At 43.6% G+C, this 16043-nt stretch overlaps 1 protein-coding gene across 3 annotated transcripts in view; it reads left to right on the top strand.

Moving 5' to 3' along the window:
* The first annotated feature begins 2514 nt into the window (after positions 1-2514).
* The window catches only part of LOC139279807 (synaptotagmin-like protein 1), a 60427-nt gene continuing 46898 nt past the window's right edge, over positions 2515-16043 (top strand). For all 3 annotated transcript variants that reach the window (XM_070899039.1, XM_070899040.1, XM_070899041.1), the window contains exons 1-3: positions 2515-2616; positions 6739-7088; positions 10085-10233. In XM_070899039.1, coding sequence (XP_070755140.1) covers positions 6823-7088; positions 10085-10233 — 415 coding nt within the window. In that variant the 5' untranslated portion in view covers positions 2515-2616; positions 6739-6822. The remainder of the gene's footprint in view (positions 2617-6738; positions 7089-10084; positions 10234-16043) is intronic.

Genomic DNA, 16043 nt, shown 5'->3' with positions numbered 1-16043 from the left:
TAAAACCGAGTTGAGAAGGAATTTCTTCTCCCAGAGGGCTGTGAATCTGTGGAATTCTCTGCCCAAGGAAGCAGTTGAGGCTAGCTCATTGAATGTAGTCAAGTCACAGATAGATAAATTTTTAACCAATAAGGGAATTAAGGGTTACGGGGAGCAGGCGGGTAAGTGGAGCTGAGTCTACGGCCAGATCAGCCATGATTTTGTTGAATGGCGGAGCAGGCTCGAGGGGCTAGATGGCCTACTCCTGTTCCTAATTCTTATGTTCTTATGTTCTTAAATGGAGAAAAATTGCAAAGTGCTGTAGAACAGCGGGACCTGGGGGTCCTGGTGCATGAAACACAAAAGGTTAGTATGCAGGTACAGCAAGTGATCAGGAAGGCCAATGGAATCTTGGCCTTTATTGCAAAGGGGATGGAGTATAAAAGCAAGGAAGTCTTGCTACAGTTATACAGTGTATTGGTAAGGCCACACTGCGTACAGTTTTGGTTTCCATATTTAAGAAAGGATATACTTGCTTTGGAGGCAGTTCAGAGAAGGTTCACTAGGTTGATTCTGGAGATGAGGGGGTTGACTTATGAGGAAAGGTTGAGTAGGTTGGGCCTCTACTCATTGGAATTTAGAAGAATGAGAGGTGATCTTATCAAAAAGTATAAGATTATGAGGGGGCTTGACAAGGTGGATGCAGAGAGCATGTTTCCACTGATAGGGGAGACCAGAACTAGGGGACATAATCTTAGAATAAGGGACCACCCATTTAAAACTGAGATGAGGAGGAATTTATTCTCTGAGGGTTGTAAATCTGGAATTCGCTGCCTCAGAGAGCTGTGGAGGCTGGGTCATTGAATAAATTTAAGATAGAGATAGATAGTTTCTTAACCGATAAGATAATAAGGAGTTATGGGGAACGGGCAGGGAAGTGGACCTGAGTCCATGATCGGATCAGCCATGATCGTATTGAATGGCAGAGCAGGCTCGAGGGGCCTTATGGCCTACTCCTGATCCTATTTCTTATGTTCTATGATAGAGTTTTGTTAAGCAAGTGTGTTAAGTGTTATAGAACCAAGGCAGGTAAATGGAGTTATAAGATACAGATCAATCATGATCTTATAAATGGCAGAACAGGCTCCAGGGGCAGTATGGCCTACTCCTTTTCCTATGCGTAGTATAGTATAACTGAGTTTACAGCCTGCACAATAGAGTAGGCAATGAAGTTATAGGGCTCAATTTTCCCCGAGCCCGTTTTCTGGCATATAGCCTGAGTTGCGCCGCTTAATTAGATAAATAGATACTCCAGATAAAAATCTCCACAGTTTCCCCGATGTTTGACCTCTAATCTGCAGCCACGCAGCGTAGCCAGTCACCTTGGGGGGGTGGAGCCTGTAGTCTGTGCTGGAAAACAGAGCCGGGCCTTCTGCGCATGCGCGGGGGAAAAAATTGATGCTCTTGACATTCTGAAATGGCCACACATGCGCAGTAGAGCTCCAAGTGAGATGCCTTCCTGGTCAACTGTGGTATACCCTCCCCCACTGAGCCTCTCCGGTGCCTTCCCACTGCTCTATGACCTCAATTTCGTGCCGGCCAGCTTGCTCCCTTCACCCCGAGTCTCTCCGGTGCCTTCTCGTCGCTCTGTGGCCCCCGATTTCGTGCCGGTCCAGGTCCGTTCCACTTCCCATCCCTAGCTCAGGCCGAATGGCCACCAATGTACTTACCTGCATCGATTTCTATAACTCTCCACAAGGGTTTTCTCGAGAGGCCACATACGCTGGCCTAAGTAGAAATGGAGTAACTATTAGCTGGCCAGAATGAGCGTAGGTGGCTGGTCATGCGCCTTTTGAGGAAAAATAAACTTACCAAAAAAAACGTAACTAACTGAGTTACGCTAGTGCAAATTGATTGGGGAAACTGGGGATTTTTAAGTTAGGCCAGAAAAAACAGCCTACTCCAAAAAAAACGGCGCAGGTTGATATGTCCTTACTATACAGTATAAATGCACACGAGGCCCATACTTGAGAGAAGGTCACTCTGTGACCAATTACTTTTATTACCAAGACCTCAAGTGATGAAGGTGGGTGGAGCTTCCCCTTTTATACCCGAAAGTCCCAGGTTAGGAGTGTCTCCCACAAGTTCACCCCTAATGGTTAATGTTCTCAAGGTGTACAACTTAGGTCAGCTTATACATGGGTTACAATGATAGTTGAATACATGACACAGATACTGGGGAAAATTGAGCCCATAGTGTGCACAGTACAGTCTGGAGTATGAAGTTGTGTACATGTGGCTGTGCATCACAGGCTGAAGTAGAAACATAGAAACATAGAAAATAGGTACAGGAGTAGTTTATTCGGCCCCTCAAGCCTGCACCATCATTCAATAAGATCATGGCTGATTTAAAACTCACTCCACATCTGACAGAAATCCAGTCCTGTTTTTCTCTCTACACTCTGTGGTTAGATTTCCTATCTATGGTGTCACAACCTGACTGTGTTAATGCAAACTCAAAGCTACGCAAACAACTTTCACAATTGTACAGTTGCTGGCTTGTTTTGGGCCTCACTGCTCTGCTGATTCTGGAGCTCTTCCTTCCTATGAATTGAACATTCCGTCTAAATTGAACAGGTAAATGTCATTGTTAAAATAAGCAAGCTCACCTGAGCAATCACCCAGTGCTGACACTGCACTGAGCTCTGCTCACACTTCAGTTGGTTGAGGCCCCCAACTGTCTCAATGGGTTAGGAGTTTATTAGGCCTCACGAGGTAATTAACTCTTGACAGTTTGTTAAAAAGACTGAAAAAGGGCTTGACAGGGGAACAAATACTTCAGCAAAGGAACAGGCTATGCTGGTAATGTCTGTTTTACATCAGTCACGAACAGATGGCTGGACTAAAGTGTGAGACTTAGACAGAGTGACTGAATGTGAGGGATACAGAATGTGAGTGTAAATGCAAAAGTTACTGAGAATCTGTTAGTGACAGTGAGTCTGTATTAGGCTGAAAGATTGTTGGTGATGTGAGTGAGACCAGCCATATGAGAGTGTGTTTCTGTTTGTGTCAGTGGGCGGGTGTTAATGTGTTCTGGTTTTGTGTGGGTGCATGCTCATGGATGTATATTAGTGCAAATATGTTGCTGTGTGTGTTTGTCAAGGGCCTTGGCGTATATTAGTGGGTGTGTGTTGGTGCTTGTGAGGGGCAGGAGTGTTACTGAACGTGTGTCGGTGGGTGTACATTAGGGAATGGGATCAATTGGTTAATGAGCAGTTCCATGTCAGTATTTCACTATGTAAAGGTTAGCAAAAGAGAGGTGTTGTGTTGATATTTTGAGGCGATTAGTAATGTTTATAAATACTATTTATTTACCTGTTTAATGTCAAATAAATTCATCATCTGTTGGTTTCTAACCTGAGCTGCAGTCTGTTAGAGTGAATGTTTATTGACCCACTGAAGAAAGGGAAATAAAGAGCTGGCGCATGATATATTGCAGTAAACCAGAGTAAGCAGCAAGGGTTCTCTGTTTAACACCAGGTCTCTCTGCATTGACCAAAGGAGTGGGCAGCTAAAGGCACTCTGGTTCATGGAGAATGCAAAGTCAGCTAACTGGAGCGGTCACTGATGTTGAACTTCAATATAAATCCCCCCCAAAACAGTGGTGATAACTTACTATTATCACACAGACCAAAAAGCTATTATAAATTTAAATTTCAAAGGAAATTGAACAGTGGTTAAAAAGCAGTGAAGCCAAAATTTATCAGTATCTGAAGCCAAGCATACCAGGAAGGGGCAAGGCCTGAGGACCTCATTATCATATTGCTGTGGGCATCAATTGGGTTCCCTGACACTGCCCACCGGATCGGGCCCTTCAAATTCCGCTTAAATCAAACACTGGCTAAGGTACTGAGGGGGGGAAACGTGGAGTGCTCGGCTCCTTCAGGCTTCACATTAAGCTAAGTTTTTTTTTTAATGATTTGCAGATATTTCTGTGGCTTCCACTGTTGGTTAGGTTGCTGTTTTGGCAGCAACTCAAACTCTGACGAGTCCAGAATGAGCATAGGAGTCTCAATATTGAATTGACGCTTGTGTTTATTTTGGGCGATCAAAAGGCACATGTACAAATTGGGTTGGGTGGGGTGGGGTGGGGAGCTGGCTGTCCCACTGCTAAATTTGTCATTGTTTTATGAGCATAAAACCGGTGCAAACCATTTTGAATTTAGTCCTCCAGTATTTTTTAAATGAAAGACTTAAACTGAGAACTAGAATTGGCTCAATTGGCTGCAGGGGAAAAAGATAAGGAGCATGCAAACCAATTGGAAGAGTTTGTCCTCTGAATTCACCACCATTATTTCCTCTCTTAATTTAAACCACACACAAACTTTTCTACACAAACTTTTCTACCCATCTCCTTGGCCAGTCCTTTAACATGGCCATTGCTCACAAATGAGGCTATCTCTGACCACTTCTTGGTCTTCCTTACCACCGTTATCCTCTTATATGCTACCAATTTCACTACTTTCACCACCTGCCCATAGGAAAATCTTTTCTTCCAGTTGCATACAGCCACGCTCTTCAATTTCAGAATCCCGCACTTCTGGCTCTCCACTTATCATGGCATCTCTGCAGTTGTTGACTTGCATAAACGTTCCTTCGCCTCTATCTTTGCACGCTTTGAGGGTTGGAAACTTGAGTGTATGCAACTGGCTTAGCTCAAATTTGGGTTGACCACATCAAGTATTACTGTGCTTTCCTCTCTGTGAAACCACCACTGCTGCAGGATCAGCATGGAACATAAGAATTAGGAGTAGGAGTAGGCCATTCGGCCGCTCGAGCCTGCTCCACCATTCAATGAGATCATGGCTGACCTACCTCAACCCCACTTTCTTGCGCTGTCCCCATATCACATTATTCCCTTAATATTCAAAAATGGAGGGCAAGGACAACCCTAAGCTCCTTTTTCCTACAATCAGTTATCTCCTTGATCCTCATTTCCATCTTGCCTTAAACCTCTCTCCCCTGCCTTTTCCACCTCCTCAGACATCGTGCAAACAGGTTACGGATTTCTTTCTCACCAAAATTGAGACCATGCAGCTACCTCTACTGTGTCCTTTCTTCCCTTTGGCTTCTCGTTCCTGGCCTTAACCTCTTCCAGTCACCACCCACTCTAGCCCTGAACCCTTGTCTCGCTTTAGTTTCTTCCCCATCTCTTTCCCTGCCCTCTCCAAGTTCATCTCATTCATGATGCCCATTGCCTGCTCACTTGATTCCACCTTTCCACCACCTTCAACTCCTGACTATCCAGCTCCCCTGCCTATTATCATGCAAGCTGATACCATTGGTTTTCTGTTCCATCCTCACCAACTACTGTCCCATCTCCAACCTCCTTTTCCTCAGATCCTTGAACATGCTGTGCCCTCCCATCCTGGAGCACACCTCTCCCATAACTCCCTTTTTGAAACCCTGGCAGACCAACCTCTGCTCTTCTCACTGTCCTAAAATGTTCATAATCTGTCATGAATAGTTTCATCTTGATTGTGCTGTTCTTGATGTCCACGACTTCCCTTCTTCTCCGTACATCACTTCTCCTTTTCTTCTTGCAGCATTGAAAGGTGTATCTGTTCTCAGTCTGTGACCACTATGACTTGCGTTATTATTGTAAAGTTTGTGCCTTTTTGTGTATGTACAAACTGTATTGGGCTGCATGTTGGGAGGGACGTCTGAGGGGACGCCATTGGAGGCAGCCTCACGTTGAAACCCTTGAGAAACAGAGTCATCATCCAGGAGAGTTTCCTGGTTTTGATCCCTGAGCTCCTCAAAGGCCTGCTAACCACAGAAGTGTCTCTGCTGATGCTGAATTCATTTCCCCTGTTGCCGATGTGGTAATAGTCAGATACTGCTCCCAGTGACTGTGATGGTTCTTGGGCTCCTAGTCTGTGGCTGACCTAAACCTCGCTTTTTGTCCAAATGCACTGCAGTATAAAGATACATCATAAATGCATGTTGTTATCGTTGACCAGCTGTCCTAAAACAGTTTTTGTTGCTAAATCATTGTTACGTCAGGAACAGTACAGCAACATCAGGAACACTAATGTTATAGTAACACCATTAAAACACCAGTAATGGGGAAGGAGCGAGGGGAGGGGGCCAGTAATGGGGAAGGAGCGAGGGGGACAGTAATAGAGGAGGAGCGAGGGGGGCAATAATGAGGGAGGAGCAGGGGACGGGGGCAGTAATGGGGGAGGGGAGGGGTGGGGGCAGTAATGGAGAGGAGCGGGGGGGCAATAATACGGGAGGAGTGGGGGGCAGTAATGGTGGGGGGGGGGGAAGAGCGAGGGGTGGCAGTAATGGGAGGAGGGGCAGGGGGTGTAGTAACAGGGGGAGGAGTGGGGAGTGCAGTCGTGGGGGGAAGGAGCAGGGTGGGTAGTAATGGGAGGAGGAGCGAGGGAACAGCTGGGGGTTGGAGCAGGAGGGTGGGGGCAGTAATGGGGGAGGGGCCGGTCAGTGTTTGGGGGAGGGAATGGGCAGTGGTGGTCCGAGGGACTGGAGCTGGGCAGTTTTGGAATGTACATATTGTCTAATGCACTGTCCATGAGGTGGGGTGAATACAAATTCTACCCCTCAATAGTGTAGCATCAACATTCAGTTACAGAACTGACCTATCACATTGTATGCCACGTGGATTACTTTATCCCAAGGCAGAACATAAATCTGTTGATTGAGTAAAATCTCTGAATTCTATGTGTTTGTTTGCAGTGATTGTTGCCGGGACCAATACATGAAGAAATAATTGAGACCCGATGGAGGTTTCTGTACTTTCATTCCTCAGAAATAGGATGGATGTTGCTTCATTGTCAGGCCTGTGAGGAGTGGAGCATATTAGAAACATTCGTAAGATGGTACACTGTTTGGCAAGACACTAAAGCATCTTCACCGCTGATCAGTCTTGAAGAATTGTCTGATGTTGGACATCTTGCCATGGAGTTAGAGTTCAACGTAGAGGAGCTGATTGATTTGAATTTCCTAACAGATGAAGAACAGAATGTGATTGTACAAGTCCTGTACCGAGATGCTGAACTCCGTTTATTGGAGGACCAACGCATCAAGTGAGCAGAAGAACATTTTGCATTCAATCTGAACTCATTCGCAGAGATTCAAACACATAGACTGGAATTATTATTCCACCTTCTTCACCAGTGCATCCACTCTATTATATTTGACATCAATTTTCCTCTGCTAGCTTTAGCAATGGCCTTTAATGCTAGTTGTGAAAAACAAGTTGTGGACACTGCTGAAAACCCAATCAACTGATTCAAAATGAATTAATTAGAAACATAGAAACTTAGAAAATAGGTGCAGGAGTAGGCAATTCGGCCCTTTGAGCCTGCACCACCATTCAATATGATCATGGCTGATCATGCAACTTTAATACCCCATTCCTGCTTTCTCTCCATACCCCTTGATCCCGTTAGCTGTAAGGGCCACATCTAACTCCCTTTTGAATATATCTAATGAACTGGCCTCAACAACTTTCTGTGATAGAGAATTTCACAGGTTCACAATTCTCTGAGTGAAGAAGTTTCTCCTCATCTTGGTCCTAAATTGTTTACCCCTTATCCTTAGACTGTGACCTCTAGTTCTGGACTTCACCAAAATCGGGAACATTCTTCCTGCATCTAACCTGTCCAATCCCGACAGAATTTTATATGTTTCTATGAGATCCCCTCTCATTCTTCTAAATTCCAGTGAATATAAGCCGAGTCGATCCAGTCTTTTTTCATATGTCAGTCCTGCCATCCTGGGAAGCAGTCTGGTGAACCTTCGCTGCACTCCCTCAATAGCAAGAATGTCCTTCCTCAGATTAGGAGACCAAAACTGTACACAATATTGAAGGTGTGGTCTCACCAAGGCCCTGTACAATTTGAGTAAAACCTCCCTGCTCTTATACTCAAATCCTCTCGCTATGAAGGCCAACGTGCCATTTGCCTTCTTCACCGCCTGCTATACCTGCATGCCAACTTTTAATGACCATGATACCCAGGTCTCGTTGCACCTCCCCCTTTCCTAATCTGTCACCATTCAGATAATATTCTGCCTTTTAACTAATTATCTTTTAACAGCAGGTTTATTGAAATAACACAAGTAACTTCCGGGATAGTTGAATGTAATCTTCTCCTTGGACTTTGATGTCATGAAGCCCACTTGTGTCTGAATTAAATATGGCTTCCTTAACCTCTACCATGCTCTAAGATTTCTCATGAACTTTGATAATAATGCATTTTGGGAGTTTCAAGGACCTTGTTGACAGATTACTGAGAAAAAAAATAAGGATTATTGGGGCTTTGCAATGATTGGCTATCTCAATTAACCAATAGCAATAAGTATGCTGGTATTTTCAGAAGAGACAACCCAAGTAGTAGCCAGGACCTAAGTGATAAGTAGGGCACACTGCCAAGTGTAAATTGTGACCCATTGCTAAGTGTAAATTGTAAATTGTGACCCATTAACAAGTGTTAACTTAGACCTGTGCCCCATTAGCAAGCAAGAGCAGTGAACCATTAATCAGTGGTAACCATAATCAATTACCAAGTGGTAACTATTACCAATTACTAAACAGTTTTAGTGACCAATGACCAAATGGTAACCAGTGCCAAGCAATAACTATAATCATTGTCAAAAAATTACAAGGCAGAAACCATAACCATTTACCAAGCAATAACTTTGACCTATTATCAAGCATTAACCATCATCCATTACTAAGCAGCAACCATGAACCATGGTAACTATGGCCCAATACTGCTCCATTTTCTCAAAACATCATCAATACACAGAACTCTGATCCTGACCCAATATTCTGTTTAATACTCACACTCAGCCCTCTGATTCAGAGTCCTAGATTTAACTCGAGCCTCTTCCACTATTCAGATAGATCTTGGCTGATCTGTAACTCAACTCCATTTACCCGCCTTTGAATAATATCCCTTAATACACTTGCCTAACAAAACTATTGATCTCTGTTTTGAAAGCTCCAATTGACTTCCGCTACCCTTTGTGCTTCCTGATTTCACTCCTGAATGGCCTAGTTCTAATTTTAAGATTATACCCCATGTTCTGGATTCCCACGCCAGAGGAAATAGTTTCTCTGTATCTACCCTATTGAAGCCTTTTGTCATTTTAAACCCCTCTTTTAGATCACCCCTCAATCCTCTGTACTCAAGCGAATACAAGCCATTTTTATGCAACCTGTCCTCATAATTTAACCCTTTAGCCTCAGTATCATTCTAGTGAATCTGCACTGCACAGCCTCCGAGGTCAATGTATCCTTCCTGAGGTGAGGTGCCTAGAACGGAACACAATACTCTCAATGGGGTCTAACCAGAGCTTTATATAACTGTAACATAACTTCCACCACTTTTGAGACAAAGGCCAACATTTCATTAGTCTTTCTGATCACGTTTTGTATTGTCCAATCGCGTTTAATGATTTTTCTACATGGACCCCTAAATGTCTCTGCTCCTCCACATTTAGAAAATACTCTGATTTATATTTCTTGGGTTCAAAGCGGATAACCTCACACTTCCCCATATTGAACTCCATCTGCCCCAATTTTGCCCACTCGTCCCTTTTCACTTCCTACTCTCAAATACGAACCTTTCTGTTGCTTCTAACTTTGTGTCAAAGACATATGCTGGAAATTTCCTGCTCTTCCGCCACCACTATAACCTCACTGGAAGTATGGTAGAAACCTGTTTATGCATCAGTGGGTTAACCGCCACACTTCAAGCAGCTTTGAGTAAATTCCATAATATTTTGTACAATATAGCACCCAGCTAATCCAATAACAGGGACCATCATTAGTTTTGGGCTAGATTCTATTATTCTAATAGTGAAAGGAATAGTTGATCCTGCAGAGTGAATTGGTTAAAACTCCCAACCAATGTATTTAATTCCTGCACATTGTAAAGTTTGTTTAGAACTTCAGGATGACAATCTTGAATCTTATCTCATTAGTGATATTGGTAGAGTACATCCATTTCTGCTCCTATTGATACTTCAGCCCCGCGTTACTGCCTGTAAGCTTTTTCTCTTGTGAATTCTGCAGGAAGTTGCAACAATCGGTTCTCGATCCAGAAAAGCTAAAGATCGCAACAGGAGATTGGTTTAAGGAAGTCCGAGCAAAGCGCCACACAAACAAACAGATTGGATCAGACATTGTCCGTGCTTCTATTCGCAAGAAGAAAAGAACAAAAGGTAGATCTGAAATTTGTCGCAGGCTAATTCTACGGGAGTAGGGAAGGTTAAGAGGAGGTTTAATTGAAAATTTAAAAATGTTGACAGAGTGAATAGGGAAAGGCTTTGTTGAAGGAACTTCAATTTAAAATGATCAGTAAGAGTGAGGAGAGTGGTTAAAAGAAATGTGTTTACACAGCAGCCTGGAAGGCTTTGTCACAGGGAATGATTGAGGGAAGAGTCCATTGCGGCTTTTAAGGGAAAATTGGATAAACATTTGAAGCAGAAGCTGCAACAAAGAGAGCACAGAGATTTACTAGAATGGTACCAGGATGAGGGACTTCAGTTATCTGGAGAAACAGGGATGGTTCTCCTTAGAGAAGGTTAAGAGGAGATTTGACAGAAGTGTTCAAAATCATGAACTGATTTGATGGAGAAACTGCTTCCAGTGGCAGAAGGGTCAGGAACCAGAAGACACAGATTTAAGGCGATTGGCAAAAGAACCAGAGGCAACATGGGAAAACATTTTTTTACACAGCGAGTTTTTGTGACCTGGAATGTACTGCCTGAAAGGGTGGTGAAAGCAGATTCAATAGTAACTTTCAAAGAGATTTACGACGGGCAAAAATTCCAGGGTAATGGGGCAAGTGCAAGGGAGTGGGACTAATTGGATAGCTCTATCGAAGAGCGACAATGGGCCAAATGGCCTCCTTCTGTGCTGTATCAATCTATGATTCTAAGTACTGCCTCAGCTCATCTGTTGCTCAAACCCTCATCCATGCCTTGGTTATCTCTAGACTTGACTTTTCCAATGCTCTTCTGGCTGGCCTCCTGTAAACTTGAACTGTTCCAAAACTCTGCTCCCTCTATCCTAACTCGCAGCAAGTCCTATTCACCCATCACCCCTGTGCTCGCTAACCTACATTGTCTCTCAGTCCGGCAACGTGTCAGATTTAAAATTCTCATCCTTGTTTTCCTGGGGGAAATGAAAAACAGAATGTGACAGGAAGGAGCAGAATGTATAAACATAAAAGTGTATCAGAAAGTGGGGTCAAAGCAGGAAAAAATGGTAAAAAATAACAAATTTTAAAGCTCTTTATCTGAATGCACGCAGCATTTGTACCAAAATAGATGAGTTGACGGCACAAATAGATACAAATGGGTATGATCTGATAGCCATTACAGAGACATGGTTGCAAGGTGACCAAGGCTGGGCTAGACCTTCCATTTCACATCACCCATCTATGGCCCATATATCGCCCAAAATGGACCTCTATCACCCATTTTGAGGAAAAAGTGGAAACTAGGCCAGAAATATCGCCGGAAAAATAAGCCCCCAAGTTTTGGCTCACTTCGCCGAATTGATCGACGAGCTGATCGCCCACACAAGGCCCATCCCAACTTTCAGCACATCGCCATCACAAGGCCGGGCTGATTTAAGGCCGAAAGCATTGCTGTGAAATAGTTGCTTTTCCCGGGCTTTACAGAGGGAAATGGGCAGAACGGGCACCATTTTGAAGATCAAAGGAAGGGGGGAAACAGCCAAAAAATCATGCTTAGATGGTTGTGAGTGATTCATGGGTCCTGTATAGATAGATCTACTCAGATTTTTAATTATATTTAATTTTACTAATAATAGCCTAGTGGATTAGGCATTTTTTAGTGAAAAGTTCATTTAAACCTAGTGAAAATAATTATTTAAAGTGAAGGGGGCCTAGTGTCAGACTGGGGCTGGAATAGATAGAGTAGTTTAATAGATTCACATTCTTTAGTGAAAAGTTCATTTATAGCAATTGAAAATAATTATTGATCGTGATGGGGCCTGTGCTTTCTGCACCATTATTCGTAACTGCTCACAAGCTGGTTTCTGAAAGGATCAATCGAGGAGGTGGCAGAGAAATGCATAGGCAGAGACAGAGGAGGCGAGCATACAGCCAATGAAGGTACAAAGAAATGCAATCTTACCTCAACTTGTCTGAAAACGCGTGTCTAAGGAGGCTGCACTTCCGGAAGGAGGTCATCGATGAGATTTGCCAGCTCATCAAGGGGGATCTTCAGCCTTCCAGCACCATCAGAACCACATTGTCCATTGAGGCGAAGGTTACTGCTGCCCTAGCCTTCTACGCTTCGGGATCTTTTCAGGCTTCAGCTGGCGACATCTGTCATATATCTCAGCACGCCAAACACTGCTGTATTCGGCAGGTGACTGAAGCCCTTTACGCTTGCAGGATGGACTTTATAAGCTTCTCTTATGACCAGGGAGGCACAGACTGGGAGGACTTTGCGTTTCTCCAGAAAAGCAGACTTCCCCAAGGTGCAGGGAGCAGTAGACTGCACACACGTCGCCCTGAAAGCCCCCTTAAAGAACGCGGAGGTGTTTCGTAACAGAAAGGGATTCCACTTCCTAATTGTGCAGCTTGTTGTCGACCACAAACAAATAATCATGACAGTAAATGCTACATTTCCTGGCAGCATCCATGATGCGCACATCCTACGGGAGAGCGCTATCCCTGACCTGTTTGTCAATCAGCCAGAAGGTCACGGTTGGATGCTGGGTGATAAGGGATATGGCTTTGCCAGTTGGCTGATGACCCCACTGTGTAATCCCGTCATTGAAGCAGAGAAACATTACAATGAAAGCCACATAGCGACACGCAACATCGTCAAAAAGGCAATTGGAGTCCTAAAGCAGCGCTTCAGATGCCTGGACCATTCTGGTGGCAGCTTACAGTACCACCCTGACCAGGCGCTGAGTTTATTGTGGTGTGTTGCATGCTGCATAATCTAGCTATAAGGAGAGGACAACTAATGCCAGATGGGGCTGCAGGTCCATTTCCAGAAGGAGGGGAGACGGAAGAGCCAGCCAGCGAGGAGGAGGAGGAAGAGGAGGCTGGTGAGGACCTCTGGGAGGACCAGCCTGGTGATGTAGCCATGGTCCTACCACCACCCCCCACAAAAGTACAGTACCCCGTGGGAGTTACGCGGCTGCAAAGCTGTTGCGTCAGCAGCTGATAAAGGAACACTTTGCATGGACTTACATTGGGGATCGTCACAATTACATTTAGATTAACAATTACGTTTATACAAAAGTTGCATTTGCGTTGAGTTACGTTTTAGCCTTGCCTGCACTAGCCTGTCCTTTGTAGTGCAGCATTTGCATTAATGCTTAACTTAAGTAATGTTATTACAAGACAATAAAGATGTAAAATTATTCAAAATGCCTAAGTTAACTAACCTTAGAGAATGCACAACAATTGTTAAAATCATTAACAAAATTTATTGCAAACAGAATTCTTTTCAAATACCTTCCTCCCCACCTGCCCCCAACTATGAACGAACATTTTAAACAATCTAACATACAATGAACAATGATCTCTCCTCTCTCCTCTCTGTCTCTGCCTTCCTCCGCTCTCTCTATCCTCTCTCTCTCTCCCTCTGCCCCTCCCTGTACCTTCTGCACATGTGTGGATGACCCCTGACCTCCCACACATGCTCAGAAGCCCGTTGCTAGGGAAGCTTTTTGACTTCCTCTTTCGGTGGGCAAAGATGACTTCGCCGAAAATCACATCGCCATTCCACATTGTCGAACTAAGGCCGAGTGGAAAATTGCACACAAAAAAATGGGCCTTGTGCCAGCAATCAGTAAGGCTGAGACGTTATACATCGCTGGAACAAGGCCCATTTTTTTAGGCGATGGCCCCCGAGTGGAAAATCTAGCCCTAAATATTCAGGGGGTTTTGACAATTCGGAAGGACAGACAGAAAGGAAAAGGAGGTGGAGTAGCTGTTAATAAAGGATGAGATCAGTGCGTTAGTGAGAAACGATATTGGCTCAGAAGATCAAGATGTTGAATCAGTTTGGGTGGAGATAAGGAATAATAAGGGGGAAAAGTCGCTGGTGGGTGTAGTCTATAGCCCCCTAACAGTAGCTACACTGTTGGACAGAGTATAAATCAAATAAATGGAGGCTTGTAAAAAAAGAACAGCAATAATCGTGGACGATTTTAACCTTCATATTGATTGGACAAAGCAAATTAACCAGGGTAGCCTTGAGGAGTTCATAGAGTGTTTCCGGGATAGTTTCCTTGAATAGTACGTTGCAGAACCAACCAGGGAGCAGGCTCTCTTAGATCTGGTACTGTGTAATGAGACAGGATTAATAAATGATCTCTAGTAAAGGATCCTCTAGGAATGAGTGACCATAGCATGGTTGAATTTCAAATTCAAACCAGTATCCTAAGCTTAAACAAAGGAGACTACAAAGGTATGAAGGCAGAGTTGACTAAAGTGGACTGGGAAAATAGATGAAATTGTGGGACGGTTGATGAGCAGTGGCAGACATTTAAGGAGATATTTCATAACTCAACAAAAATATATTCCAATGAGAAGGAAAGACTGAGAGAAGGGATCACCATCCGTGGCTAACTATGGAAATAAGGGATGGTATCAAATTGAAAACCAGGGCATACAATGTGGCCAAGACTAGTGGGAGGCCAGAGGATTGGGAAACTTTTAAAAGCCAGCAAAGAACAAAAAATAATAGAGGGAAGATAGATTATGAAAGCAAACTAGCATGCAATATAAAAACAGGTAGCAAGAGTTTCTACAAGTAAATAAAAAGAAAAAGAGTGGCTAAAGTAAATGTTGGTCCCTTAGAGGATGAGACTGGGGAACTAATAGGAAACAGGGAAATGGCAGAGACTTTGAATAAATATTTTGTATCGGTTCTCATGGTAGAAGACACTAAAAACATCCCAATAGTGGATAATCAAGGGGCAATAGGGAGGGAGGAACTTAATACAATCACTATCACTAAAGAAGTAGTACTCAGTAACATAATAGGATTAAAAGCGGACAACTCCCCTGGACCTGATGATTTGCATCCTAGGGTCTTAAAAGAAGTAGCTGCAGAGATAGTGGATGCATTGGTTGTAATCTATCAAAATTCCCTGGATTCTGGGGAGTTCCCAGCGGATTGGGAAATCGTAAATGTAATGCTCCTATTTAAAAAAGGAGGCAGACAGAAAGCAAGAAATGATAGACTGATGAGCCTTACATCTGTCATTGGGAAAATGCTGGAGTCCATTATTAAGGAAGCAGTAGCAGGACATTTGGAAAAGCACAATTCAATCAAGCAGAATCAGCATGGTTTTATGAAAGGGAAATCATGTTTGACAAATTGGCTGGAGTTCTTTGAGAATGTAACGAGGAAGGTGGATAAGGGGGAACCAGTGGATGTGGTGTATTTGGATTTCCAGAAGGCATTTGATAAGGTGCCACATAAAAGGATACTGCGCAAGATAAAAGCTCACTGGATTGGGGGTAATATATTAGCATGGATAGAGGATTGGCTAACTAACAGAAAACAGAGAGTCGGAATAAATTGTAATTTTCCAGTTGGCAAACAGTAACTAGAGGTGTACCACAGGGATCAGTGCTGGGGCCTCAACTATTTACAATCTATATTAATGACTTGGATGAAGGGACCGAGTGTAATGTAGCCAAGTTTGCTGATGATACAAAGATGGGTGGGAGAGCAAATTATGAGCAGGATACAAGAAATCTGCAAAGGGATGTAGACAGGCTAAGTGAGTGGGCAAAAATTTGGCAGATGGAGTATAATGTGGGAAAATGTGAGGTTATCCACTTTGGTAGGAAAAATAAAAAAGCAAATTATAATTTAAATGGAGAAAAATTGCAAAGTGCTGCAGTGCAGAGGGACCTGGGGGTCCTTGTGCATGAAACACAAAAAGTTAGTATGCAGGTACAGCAAGTAATCAGGAAGGCAAATGGAATGTTGGCCTTTATTGCAAGAGGGATAGAGTTTAAAAG

Source organism: Pristiophorus japonicus, chromosome 14 (genome assembly GCF_044704955.1).
Source record: "Pristiophorus japonicus isolate sPriJap1 chromosome 14, sPriJap1.hap1, whole genome shotgun sequence".
NCBI lineage: Eukaryota > Metazoa > Chordata > Chondrichthyes > Pristiophoridae > Pristiophorus > Pristiophorus japonicus.
Note: the sequence above shows the minus strand (reverse complement) of the source record. Positions and strands in the feature narration are given on the sequence as shown.